The sequence below is a fragment of the Falco biarmicus genome, chromosome 3 (assembly GCF_023638135.1).
Source record: "Falco biarmicus isolate bFalBia1 chromosome 3, bFalBia1.pri, whole genome shotgun sequence".
In the NCBI taxonomy this organism is placed as follows: Eukaryota; Metazoa; Chordata; class Aves; order Falconiformes; family Falconidae; genus Falco; species Falco biarmicus.
This window is the reverse complement of record NC_079290.1, coordinates 42941305-42955421: the sequence shown is the minus strand read 5'-3', so window position 1 is coordinate 42955421 and position 14117 is coordinate 42941305. Positions and strand designations below refer to the sequence as shown.

At 39.1% G+C, this 14117-nt stretch overlaps 1 protein-coding gene across 2 annotated transcripts in view; it reads right to left on the bottom strand.

The window, feature by feature from the left end:
• Positions 1-1629: 1629 nt before the first annotated feature.
• Positions 1630-14117, bottom strand: part of ARFGEF1 (ADP ribosylation factor guanine nucleotide exchange factor 1) — a 95153-nt gene continuing 82665 nt past the window's right edge. For both annotated transcript variants that reach the window (XM_056331267.1, XM_056331268.1), the window contains exons 33-39: positions 9393-9462; positions 7218-7347; positions 6431-6570; positions 5967-6135; positions 4872-5010; positions 3805-3922; positions 1630-3084 (exon numbers count right to left, since the gene is read on the bottom strand). In XM_056331267.1, coding sequence (XP_056187242.1) covers positions 2920-3084; positions 3805-3922; positions 4872-5010; positions 5967-6135; positions 6431-6570; positions 7218-7347; positions 9393-9462 — 931 coding nt within the window. In that variant the 3' untranslated portion in view covers positions 1630-2919. The remainder of the gene's footprint in view (positions 3085-3804; positions 3923-4871; positions 5011-5966; positions 6136-6430; positions 6571-7217; positions 7348-9392; positions 9463-14117) is intronic.

Below are 14117 nucleotides of genomic sequence, written 5' to 3'. Positions count from 1 at the left end.
TGCTACCCCGGCTGCTATTCAGGATCATCTTGGTCCTTCACATCTTTCCGTTGGCTTTCTCTCCATATCTAAAGTTCAGCTGCAGCCAGGGCGTTCCTGCCAGCCTTCCTAAATTGTAATTTTTTTTCAAAAATGGTGAGTTGCAGCTGCAAACCACAGTCCTGAGCTCAAGGCTGAGCTGACTCAAATAGAGCCCACCTCCTGCTCCCAGCCCTTCCTTTGTGAGAACTGCCACAGACGTGAGCGTTCATTCGGTGGAGCTGCAAGTTGAAGCTGGCCCCCAGAGCCCAGCCAGTGCGGTTCTGGGGGTGTGGGAGCTAAAGCTACAGAAAAGCAACGATGAGAACAGGGGTCGAGGGGCCGATGAGCCAAGACTCAACAGCTATTAGGCCTTTTCCACACAAGCAACAAACCCCGTAAGGTGTGAGGTGGTCGTGCTGTAAAAAAGTCATTGCTCAGTAGAAGTACACAACAGAGCAATGGAGCAGAGCAAGGTTCAAAACAAAAACCCCGCCAAACAAACCCCAATCTACCACACATTTTAGATAATCGATTGTACTCGCTACTACTGAACGCTGAATCCTGAACGCAGACGTTGCGAAGGGATGCAGGCAGACCCACGGGTAACAGACACAGACCTGGCTGTAACCAGGAACACCAGGTAACACTTTGCCACAGGCACGGGGGAAATTACAGCGTCAGTAGGACACACACACACTATACTTTAACAATTATTACTGATCACTGTCAAACAGGCAAGAAAGACCTCAGGCCGAGCCTGCTAGGGTGGTTCAAGATTTAAATGTTACACAACAAACTGAAGAAAATAAAACACAGCCCAAGAGGAAAGGCTGTACCATTGTAATTAAAATCACCTCAGTTGTTCCTTTTCTGACTTCGATAACTGCAATTTGGTTTTGTTCCACCCCAATTAACATTATAAGAAAACTAGTTACGGGTCGTGCCGTTTAATTCCCATCACTGTCTCTTCCATAGCTATTTTGTTGAACCACTTAGCACTTATTTTTGAGGCCTGCTGTGAACAGCTACAGGGAGATTAATTCCTCTGTGAGGAATTAATTCCTCATTCCCTTTCACAGCCTTCACGCTTCTCCCCTTTTCCCCTTTGCTTGTCGTGAGTTTTGTGGGAACACACTGGAGCACAATCCAATTCCGCTTTTACTTACAAGCTCAAAGATGCTGACAAGGCTTAGCTGGCTGATGTATTCCGAGTCAGCAGCCAGATGAACCATAATCCCAGCCTCCCTCTCTCACCCACCCTTATTCTGGAAGTCTGTTTTATATTAATACTTGTATTAATACTTTAATCCCCAGAAAGCAAAACACAGTATTTTAGTTCCTATCTGTGCAGCACTACAGGGTTCATTTGTCTAGTCCACTTACAAGCACTTTTACTCTTCCTTTTTTCCCTGGTTTTTTAAACTTACCGTTCTTTTTCACCCTGTATTTGCCGAACAGTGAGAAGACGCATCCTAGTCAACTGCAAGGCACCCACCTTTTGGCCCCCCCGAGGGCTGGGGTCTGTTCCTTTGAAATGAGAACATGAGAGGCGGCAAAGGAAACTGTAAAACAAGTAGCTGTGGATTAGACTGGTTTTGATTGCACTGATGAAAGAGTTCAAAAACTTTATTGACCTATAACCTGATTAGAATATGCCAGATGAGAACCAAATATTGTACAGAAAGTTGTACAGAATTTTTTTTACATAGAAAACTTTACATATCTGTACCATATACATTTTGCCCATCTGAAAAAAATTTCTACATCCATTGTAATACAGAATGCTTGACAATCTTGTCTTTTAACCATCAGAGCACAATTCACAGTATGAATAAGTTTCCAATAAATTTAACCATCCCCAAACCATGCCAGATTTGTTACTTGAATATATTCCACATTAAATTCTGTACATAAGAGTGAAATCTACATCAAACAAAAAACATCTGACAGCAGACACAACCTAGACTTGTTTGCAGTGATTCAAGTTCCAGTCCTTGAAGGATCATCATTTCAATGGCTCATTATATTTAAAAGCCCTAAAACAAGTATATTACAGGTAGTTATGTCAGTTGTGATATTTCTACCTCTGTTCTTGACAAAAGTCAGCAACACTAACTTCTGGGCTACAACAAAACCAAAAAAAAAAAAAAAAAGGAAAAAAAAAAAAGGAAAAAAATCACAACCCCGAAAAATAAAACCCAAACTTCTAGTGCATTTGGTAAACAATGAAGTTGTTACGGGTTTTCAGCAAATCAATAATACAGAAATAAAACAAATCAGGAAGAACTGTATAGTGTTAAAGAGTTTATATTACAGACCTGCATCTCTGTACATTTTTCACAGAAGGATGATTACCAATGTCTCAGACAGCCTGAGTGTGCAAAAATCTTAGAATAAGAATATCAGACATAGTTGCTAAATATCTTTTACCATGAACAATAATCTCCATTTTCTTTTCACTATAAACATTTTATCCTTCAAAATACAGCTCTCCTGAGTTGTACTTCTTGCAGAAGCTCAAACCTTTACATATATAGTTCTTTGGGTACTTTTTACTTTCACACCCGCCATAAACATCTGTTGCTATACTGCTGTCTAGGACAGTAAAGGATATTGCAGCCCATGCTGACCAGAGGACTGTGCTAAAAACTGGCTCTGTGCTCAGCATGAGCCAGGTAGAGAAACCGATAGAGATAATCCATCAGGAAATAAAGGGACTGGAGTGTTGCAAGCCTTAATTACAGTTGTAAGCATCTGTACCGTTAACCCTTGGATACACATTGCCATACAAAGAAATCATTTTTATGGATATCCAGACAGAATGGCTCAGCTACCTGGTCCTTTGATTTAGCTGAGGAATATAAACTTTTAAACGGAGCAATACTCAGTCACTATCTGCTACTGCTTGCTTATTCCAGACTCTTGCTCTGGTGGTTGGGATATTTGAAAAACAACACCAATCCGCAGGAAAAACCTTCGTAGAACAGCTCGAAGTTCAGGAATAAGGTCAAACTGCATAATTTCACACAACAGCGGATAGTAGAACGAGGCGTGAGCCTTGAACTGAGGAGAAAACAGAAGAAATTGTTCTATTATGCATCAATACAGCTCAGAAAGGGTGTTCCAAGTGAAGAATTATAAATACTCTCCCAAGTCAAGGTGAGAAACCAACCCATGAAGTGACAAGTAGAAACATCTTTATAACTGAAGCTAGCCAGTGCTAGAACAAGGCTCAGACAGCTTGTACTCTGACAGATGCTCACTGGCTACACACAGCTCCTTGCTAATGCTTATTCTGCAAGAGGAAGAGGTTTTCTTATCAGTCAAGTTTTTTTGTTGTACTTGGCCTCTTTCACTTGGTATTTCAGCCAAGTTTTGTTACAGGGAGATCTAAATATGGATTTATTTACTGCAGAATTGCTTTGGAGAAGGTCAAGGTGCTATACACGCAGGACTGGAAACAGAAACAGGAGTTGTTTCTTTGAATAAAATATCAGCCACTAATCCCCTACCTCAGCAGGAGAGGGGTAAGAGCAACTTAACACATACTTGTAAAGGATTTCAGTATCTTTTACATTTTCTCAGACACGTTTTATTTTATCACTCACTGCACCCTCACTGTGCATTACTACTGTCGGTATTTCGATGCACATTCCCTCAACAAAGCGTGTCTACAGAGCAGCAGGAGCTTTTAAAGTCAAATGTGTAACTGTGACGAACCGGTCTGGAACTACTTCTTACCTGTAAACGTCATCTTAAATAACATTCCAAACAGTTACTTACCCTTTCATCACTTATCTTCAGGACTTTAGTCAAAAATAAGAGTAACAGATTAGTCCAGGCTTCCCGATGACTTTCTGATGTAAGAGTGAGGAAATAACTCAGAGCCTCACTGCAGACACTGAAGAGGAAAGACACAAAAACTAGTAACTAACTAGTAACTAACATTTTATTTTGAGCTCTGCTGCAGAGAAAGACCTTCGGCTTTGCAACTATACCACTGCAGAGTCCTGGTGTAGAACAGCATCGCCTTATGAAAGCTACTGCAAGCCTCATTAGCAGTAGAAAGCAGTAATCTTGTTCAACTCAAAACCAGTGTCCCAGGACTTCACTATTCAATATATTGACAAAACATGATCGTGCTGTTCGTACACATATTTAAAATGTATCAAGTGCTCTTTGAGAGGTACTAAAACGCATACGACAAAATGATATGTAGACTATAAAAAGTAATCTCATGCTGATGCAACCAGGTAGTTTGCAGTTCTGCTCCCTGGTCTGTAAACCTTAAAACACTGTTAAACACTGTTAAAAAACTGTTACTGCCCTGGTTTTAAGCCCTCTATTATTCCAACACTTGCTTAAACAACTTTGTAACCTAAAAACTTTCAGGTGAACCTTGGTATTCACAGTAATGAATAACCAAAAAGCCAAAAGCTTCTGTATGCCCACAGGCTTCTTAAGCCCAGCGCTCATTTCTGCAGATGAGAACAAGCACCAGCTCCCTAAAATATCTGCAAGAAAAAAGCAGGGTTGCTAGTTGCTTTTCTTTTTAAGAAGGAGCTGGAACAAGCCCCCACCTACCCACATGCTACCAAAAAAGGTGACAAAAACCTTTGTTCTCTTCTGCAAAACGTGTAATGAGTACAAAAAGCAGACGCAGTATTAGTAGCTGGAGGCAGAGTGCTCTACACACAACATAAAACCTCTTAATGGGAGCTGTGACTACCACCATACTGTGTTGGCTCTAGAAGTTTACTGCAAACAGAGGTGGTCTATCCTTTTAAATAAAAACAAACATTCTTTCACGTCAGAAATAACATCAACGGGTTCAGCCACATGGACCTTACTTTAGTAGCCTCTGCTGGACTTCCTCCCATGCACTGGTACGGCTTTCATCCATGTACATACGGAACAGAATGCGCAATCCACAGGCAAGACTACTAGTCTCCTGTTTCAGAAGATTAGGCTTTGATTTGCCTTTGAAACCTAGAGAAATTCCAAGCATCCATTCAGATTTGTGTTTCATCTGACATTTTTCCTTACAGTTCCCCACTTCTCCTTCCAAACATCTTCTGCATATAGACAGAAGAACCACCTTATGTAATTAACTTCTCACAGCATTTAGTACAATGGAGTCCTGCTAAAAATTAACCCACGTATATACGCCACAACTGTGTTTGGCACCTATTTTTATAGATGCTTCCAAGTAAAGTAGATGTGAAACCTGGGTGTATGATAAAAGTGCATTCTAACCACCCGAACAATGGACCATTTTGCCTCAGGTGTATATCTGTAGTGCTTTATTGTTTGTTTTTGATAAAAATGTCTACAATATTATTGTTTCCAAGGCTGTTACTGTATAATTAAACTCAGTTTTGCTAGTGACGAGCCATACTAGCCAAAAGCATACCCGTAAATACGAATACTACCTCAGCCAAGCTGAAGTGGTTCTGTGTATGCATACATCAATGCACCAACCAGCCTGCTGCATCTTCACAGTATGCAGTGACCGTTAAAAATATTAATACAGCCAACTTTGGTGCAAGGAACAGATTAAACACAACGCTATTGAGAGTCCGTTTTTCATCTGTTTTTTTTTCAGAAAATGACATATTTTTCACTTATACTCTGGTAGGTAAAACAAACCCCGCTAACAAGTCTTCAGGTTTTGTGCCTGCAGCCTCCAAGCACGGGACTTGCACCCACAGCCAGGGATCAGCTTGGCAGCTGTAACCCAGTGAAACCTTAAATGTGAGGACATGAAAAAGATATTTGCACCTGCACAGATGAGGTCTCCTCCCCTTAGGGATTCTAGGGTATAAAGTTAAAGCCTGACACTCAATTTTACATTCAACATCGAAGTACGTTTCACCTATTTTTGGGTTAATTCAAAGCACGCTGACACATTCTTGCAAAATATTTCTCCAAGGTGACTGACTCACCCGCTTTCCAGAGGGCAGTTCTTTGTTCATTGTTGGAATTAAATGCTTTAGCAAATCTGTGAGATTCCAGCAGACAATCCAGAAGTTTAAAAAGCTGCTGTGATGTTAGAAAACGATACATTCCTTGATCTTGTGTATCCACATGCACATCGAAGTCTACTGCATCTCTCTGTTTTAAAAAAAACAGGAAAAGATTGCAAGTAAAAATTCACAATTGTCTTCAGCAAGCTCCAGTCATAACTCAATCCTACCCTGTTTTCATCTTTACTCGTACCGAAACTTAAAAATGTATTAACAGTTGTGTTCACATCCCAGTTACATAAATCCCTTTGAACAACACATGTTTTAATCTCCACGGTGTGCTGCCCCAGCACAGCAAATGCAATTTAATGCAAGATATAAGCTGTTAAATCCAATAGGGCTGAAAAAAATCAGAAAAAAAGATACCTATCAGTTCTACTTACTTGTGCTGCTGCTAGATTCTCTGCATCCTCTTTTTTGCTAGTTGCTGGGAAGAACACAATATTGTCGATAGTCTGAATGAGTTCCAGTTGTACAACACATTTGATCAAAAGAGCAGCAAATAACTTCTGTTCTGGAAATTCTTTAAAGAGAAGAACAAGAAAATTGCTTGTTAATAAAGAACTGCAACACCTGTCTCTTTTTTGAGCTATTCTGGGGGTAAGCTGAAGAACAGCTTAACTTCAAGCACGTTCATAAATCAAGTCTGGAATCCACCCATCTGAATTACTCTTCTAAAACCAGGACTGATACCAGGTCTACTATTACCACCAGACATGAGCATTTTAAGCACCAACACATAACTTTCCCCAAGTACCTTAAGGATTTGATATGTTCTCTTCAAATCAGCCTAAATACACTTCCCCCCCCCGCCCCGCTATTGCTTCAGTTGCATTCTGCACAGAAAGAACCTTGCTCTTAAGAAAAAAAAAATATTACTTATTTACATAGCATTATAAGGTGAGTACTATTCTTAGTATTTTACTTTGGCTAAAAAGCCTGCAAGTTAGCAGCTGAATTCTAGATTTTTAAAGCACAGGTGAAAGATGTGGACCCACAAGAGACCAACAGAATTCTGTCATACTGCATGAAGACAAAACTTTAACCAGTATAGTTCTCCTCACATCACGTTTCTGAAGTTATAGCTGGGGCTATAACTAAAGGTATCAGACATCTGCTGAATACTACTCTTAATATATATCAAATGCCAAATCACTACTAAACACGTACTTGCTGTTGGCCTGGTTTTGCTTATTTCTTCACCTACTGTGGGCCCTATGCTGGGTTGATATGGACGTCCATCTGAAGATCTAGGCTGAACAGAATCATGAATATCCACTGACTTCTGTGATATTGTATCCTGAAAAAAAGGCAAAAAAAAAAATTACAGGTAATTTCTGCAAGCTAATTGTTGATAGTATTGTGCTCTTTATACCTTAAGACATTTACTGTTTCAACACTACACTTTTTCATTCATTTTGGTCATATTTGATACCAGCATTCACAAAAGATGTGCTAAGAAGATGCCCTACTAAGAAAGCACTGAAAAATCAACAAGCAACAAATACTTAATTACACAGCAAAGTCAACGACTAGTACTTTGCACACAGGTGTTTTTGTATGCCATCCAAGCATTTAGTATGTCAGCCAACAGTCAGTTTGACTTTTACCAGTTCAAGCGTATGAGGTTTGCTGCAAGGTTTCAGTACTGGGAAATGCAGTATCTACCCCTGATTTACAACAAAAACCTCTAACAGCTTCTGTAAGAACTTGCATTCTTTTTATAATGGGTGAAAATGCTAACACACAGTTCCTAAAAGACAAGTCCAAACAGTATGAGGTATCATCAAGCCTTAATCTTTACTTGCATTTACCCCCTTGAATGTTCTGAATTATAAGCTCCTACTAACATGTCTGTAGGTGCTATAGGAATTTATCAGAGTAAAACGAAGGAGAATATATGCATATCAAGGAAAATGCTTTCATTTTAAATCCTCTCGCCAGAGCTGCTTCAGCAGACTTCTGCAATGTGTTCTGATTCCCCATGTTACATTGTTTTATCTTGTGAGCTAGAACTCAATGACTTTGGAAGATGAATTGTTGGGTTTTTGTTTTATTTTTTAATAAATATCTTCCTTCTTGATCAGTTGAATGTAAAGTATTAAAATCAATGATAATACCTATTGTTTTCATTTCAGAAAGCACTCATTGAAAGAGGGCATATGTAGTGATTACTGTCCCTTTCAATAGCCCAGCACTTCTATTGGCATATATATTCCAGAAGTGCCACTGGAGACAACACATTAATTCCCTACATTGCGTGGCTAGCAAGATTTAAGTCTGCACATACACTTCCTATAAAGAACATATCAACTTCTCATACCAGTAAATAAACAACGTCTTCATCTCTAATAAATATATTTTTAATAGCTATTATGTCTATAGATAGTAGAATGCTTCATTATAATTTAACTACCTGAAGAAAAGTTAGATGGAAATACTTAAAGCCTGCAAAAATTTTATCCTACCAAAAGAAAGGATCCAAAATATATTTCCTTTAACATTTATTATACAAGTTCTGTTCATTTTGAAGTTGTAAAGTGTCTTTTTACACTGAAGTAAAAGAAGATTTTAAAAAACATTAATGTTGAACTATTTCAAAGAGAAAAGAGCTTTCAATTTATTAATGACTAAGACATTTAATATATCGGCCATTTGTGCATGTTATTATATTCAACATAAATGGATCAAAAACGTAGCCAACACTGTTAGATCAAACGCTTTATACACCAAACCACTACAAATGAGTCGATATAGAAAACACATTGTCACATGGATATAAAACACCTGTATAATGAGAACTGGCCACCGAAAACATCTACACTCTGTTGCAAGCAAATTATGTTTAACACCCCATAAAGCTAAATGGAGGGAGTCAGTCTCTCGTAGCAGAACTCATTTGAGACCATACCCATGAACAATTTTTATATGACAGTCCTTCCACCTCCAGCATTTTCTCATCATGTCAATGTATCAAAGACAATATTGAGCAAAATGAAACAAACCCCACAAAACCAGGAAACAACTCAAACGTTAAATACAGTATTACAGAGACATACTAGGCACAGGACATTACTTCTATCATACCATCATACGCAGAGAACGACCTACAGGCAACTCCCAGAAGCCAACTTCACTGCAAACAAATATATATTTCTCTTTCTCAATTAATTCCTTGCTATTTTTAAACATTAAATAGCACTTTAGCTGGAAAAAACTTTTTCAAGTAAATCAAAACTGAAAAATGGGTTTAAACAAAGTACACTTTTTACTTATTCTACATCACAACATATTTGTACCAAACTTTTGCAAGCTTTTAAAATAGTTTTTATTTCAGCAGCTTACCAGTTTTTCTTTTGTATCAGAGGGAGATCCAGAGCCAAACTCCCCACTGGTTGGTCGCCAAGTCAGCAGCCTTGAAAACACAAAACCAGTACCAAATTTAGGAAGTCTGAAATACAGATCAGAACCAATATCCTAAGAAGTCAACTTCAGTATGGTGGGGTGTTTGTTTTAATTTAATGGAAGCCAAACCCCAAAAAAGAGTTGGATATAGATACTTCCATAAATTAATAAACTCATTTCAATTTTAAGTATACATTTTCTTCTTTCACACATATTGAAAATTGTGGGTTTTGTACTTCCAACGTTTCTACCAATTGACTTGAATGGACGACTGGATTATGTGGAGGTGGCCTAATTTTTCTCAGAAATAACGGATTTTGCCTTGCTCTCTCGCACTGCCTTAAGCTTTACCTGGAGTCAGGAATGAATCTACCCCAGGACAAATCAGCATGAACGTCTGGAGATGTTTTGCATTCTCTGTTTGGGCTGTGCTTCAGCTTTGTGGTTCTACTTCCACTTAGGATTCATTGCTGTTATGAAGTAGTAAGTCACTGACAAGACTTCTGATCTCTTCCCTGCTGTTTTCCTATAGCATGTTGCTGTCCTGAGGATCTTTGCCTTGAGCACTAAAAAATTTCTACATTAGTTGTAACTTGTTGCGGCTGTCTGTGTCTGCCAAGATATGGGGAAAATGGGATTAAATAACCTAAGTGGCCCCATCATCTCTTGTTCTATCAACTCTATTGCTACAAAGTAAGATTAAAGTTTTTGTTGTTGCTAAGATCTCAAACTATGTATCCTCAATCTCTGTGAGGCAAGGCTTGATGGACATCTGTGCCTATGCTAAATGAGATCTTTCTCATTGTGTTAAGGATTCTAAATTAACATATCACTGCTCTTCATATAACTAAGATGACAAACTGTAGACAAGAAAATACAAAAATCTGGAGGCATGCAATGAGACAGCAAATAAAGTAAAGCAGAGAACTGAACTGATTCTTGAAAGCTACCAGAACACAAACTATGAATTATTTCTGCATTAGAGTTGTTAAATACAGTGTAATTGATTTTGGGCTACGAAGTCTTCCATCTGCCCAAGGATGTAATGGAAGAATGAGCCATTATGAGCCAAGAGAGGCCAGATTATTGTAATTTGTCTAAGGAACCAATTCTAACTCCTGAATTTCCTGAGGACAAGAGGCCATTCACCCTGGCTTCCTCAGTGCCAGCAAGCCAAACCTTGCTCTCATAAGGCTTTGGAAAATGTCTATTTAAAAAGATTTATAAACAGAATGGAAAAAAAATAATCAAACAAACTATTAAAATGAGCTAATGAAGTATGGGCTGGATGAGCAAACAGTGAGGTGGACTGAAAGCTGGCTGAACAACCAAGCCAGGAGGGTGGTGACCAGGGGCATAAAGTCTAGTTGGAGGCCAGTAACGAGCAGTGTACCCCAGGGATCAGTACTGGTCCATTTCTGTTCAACATCTTCATTAATGATCTGGATGACGGGACAGAGTGGACCCTCAGCAAGTTTGCAGATAACAAGAAAGTGGGAGGAGTGGCTGATACACCAGAGGGTCATGCTACCACCCAGAGGAACCTCAACAGACTGGAGAAATGGGCCGACAGGACCCCAAAGAGGTTCAACAAGTGGAAGTGCAAAGCCCTTCCCCCTGGGGAGGAACAACCCCAGGCACCAGTATGCTGTGGGCCACCCAGCTGGAAAGCTGCTTGGCAGAGAAGGCCCTGGGGGTGCTGGTGGACATCAGGTTGGACATGAGTCAGTAACGTGCCCTTGCTTGCAAAGAAAGCAAATGGTATCCTGGGCTGCATTAGGAGAACTGCCAGCAGGTAGAGGGAGGTGATCCTGCCCTCCCTGCTGAGCACTGCATCCAGTCCTGGGATCCCCAGTATGAGAGAGAGACATGGACATGTTGGAGAGAGTCCAGCAAAAGGCCACGAAGATGATGAAGGCACTGCACTGGAGCATCTCTCCTATGAGAAGAGGCCAAGAGAGCTGGGACTGTTCAGCCTGGAGAAGAGAAGGGTCAGGGGGATCTCATCAATGTATATAAATCCTGGATGGGAGGGTGCAAAGAGGAGAGAGCCAGGCTCTTTCCAGTGGTGCCCAGTGTTGCACCAGTGGCAACGCACAGAGAATGAAAGACAGAAAGTTCCCTCTGAACATCAGAAATCACTTTTTCACTGGGGGTGACCAAGCACTGGCACAGGTTGCCCAAGGAGGCTGTGGAGCTTCCCTCCTTGGAGATATTCAAAAGCCAAGACATGGTCCTGGGGAAACATGGCTCTGAGTGGCCACGCTTGAGCAGCGGGGTTGAAACAGACCACTTCCAGGGCCCCTTCCAACCTCGCCCATTCTGTGTGATCCTGTGTTAGTAACTTCAGCTATCAAAACCTCAATGATTTTGTGGAAGCTTGAGTACACAGTTTTGGTTTTTTTAGTAAGTAATCTCTGCTGAAGTTAGTAGCCGAGTAAATATTCTAGTACTAAGTTTTCCAAACAAGGAAATACTATGATCACCTCTTTTTGCAAAAAGGTAACTTGCCAAGAACCAGCAGAGGCTAGTACTGCAACTAAGAACTCCTGCAGCCAATGCTGCCAGTCTTAAATTGAAGAAGTTAGTTACACAATACCTGGAAGACATTTCGTATGAATGTTAAAAAAGGACAGATGCAATCCTATGTGATCAGATTAATCTCTGCCAGAAGACACTTTACACTCCAGAGATTCTATTTCGTCATTTAGCAATAAAGCACTTGCCCATAACACTTTCATCTATACCACTGTGTGATTGGTCTGCCTTCATTTCAACATTAACTTCCAATGTTACTTCCAGGCATGGGAAAACAAAGGTAAAAGGAGCATTTGCCGCCTTCTCCAGGTACTGGGGCACCCTCCACAACAAGCTGGGTATAAAAACAGTGTTGCCAAAAAAAAAAAAAAAAAAAAAAAAAAAAAAAAAAGGGCTGGGAGGGCAGGAAAAGCTCCACCACCAAAATAAGACAACTAGAGGGACTAAGAAATATAAATATGTAGTATATATAAATATATATATATAAATATATATATATAAATATGCCAGCCAAACCAGAAGTCACAGAAAAAGAACCAGATCCCATAAAAAGAGAGAAGTATCTTTCTAGGACTCAAAGAGAAGGAAAAAAACTCGGAGTACAAAATCTCCATTAAAAATACGAATGAATACCTGTATATTTTTATGATTTTTTCTTACCCATCTAAAAAGCTTCACCTTTAGTCAAATATGGTCAAAGTGAAAAGACTGTTTTCAGCAGTTTTGTGTCACCCAACAATTGTTTGGAAAAGAGCAGGCATACCTTCACCATGGGAAAGGAGACTGATTACCTATGCTCAAGGTACTCGTGTAAAATCCAAGTAACATTTACTTTACTCTGCAAAAGTTGGAAACCTCCAAGAAATGTAGAAAAGAATAATATAATTAAAGTTCTCAAAGAAGGCACAGAAAGGTAAAAAAACAGATGAGAAGGAACAGAAATCTATGGAGTCTGATACCCTCCTCAGAAAAACAACTCATTTGAAAAGCCAATGTGCCATAAACATCAAAGGGAATAATGCACATATTTGAAATCAGATATAGCTAAAGGCAACAAGAATAATCTGAATGTGTCTAAATATTAAGATATTCAAAATGTTGCTCTAGAAGGGTTGCTAAATATTCAACCTAAGTTTTGATCATAATGTGGAAACCAAAGCAAATGTTCTGCTAGTGAATATCACTTCAAAGTCTTTCCAAGTATAAGAGATAGTAAGTTAGGGCTAATTCAGTTGGACTTTTACATCCATAAATTTGGTTTATAATTTTATTTTTGGCAGTTACTGAAATGTGAAAAAAAAAAAAATCTTGCTAGCGCCCAGATGTTTCAGCTTTATTTTAGTATTATATTCTGGATGCAATTAATTCTTACCTACTCACATACAAAAGTAGGTGAGATAGTGACAGATGGATTAACTTATCTTTTAAGCATGAATGAAGCTCTCTTACAGTGCTACCTGATACATAACTAAAATTAAGGAAAGACTGATGTGCAGAAGGTTCCATTTTGCTTCGGTTTTCTTCAGGCCTGAACTAGGCGATACATAGAAGCAAAGAGTATGAACTAGTTGACAGACATAGGACAAGTAATAATACAACAGTTCAACATTAAGACTATTAGATTTGAAAACAAGCAGTGTTTCACCTCAGCGTTCATAGGGTATGGGATAAAAACTCATCTTTGGTATAATGTTGGATGTGATTTCTTGTTATTCTGCTCTATGACATGTACGTGTATCAAACTACTCGGGAACAGTACAGCCTTGTTGCAAGGAATTTCACATAGAGTTGTAACACAAAGGGAAAGACAGTTACCAAATATACACGATAATTTTCATAAAAAGATTAGGATCCATAAAAACATATGATGGAAGCTAAACATCAACCACAGAGACTTAAATCTGTAAGACTGTTACTCTGTTTTAGTATTATCTGGAAAAAGCTTCTTCACATGTAATTACAAGTTGCAAAGTCTGCCTATCAATAGCATTCTTCTATTACAAAAAGAAAATGACCAAAAAAATCAGATACTACTTCTCAGAAACCCCAACATTTTAAAGCTGAATCAGCTTACCGGTTTTGGATTGGTTTTTTTTGTTGTTGTTGTTGTTTTTTGGGTTTTTTCTT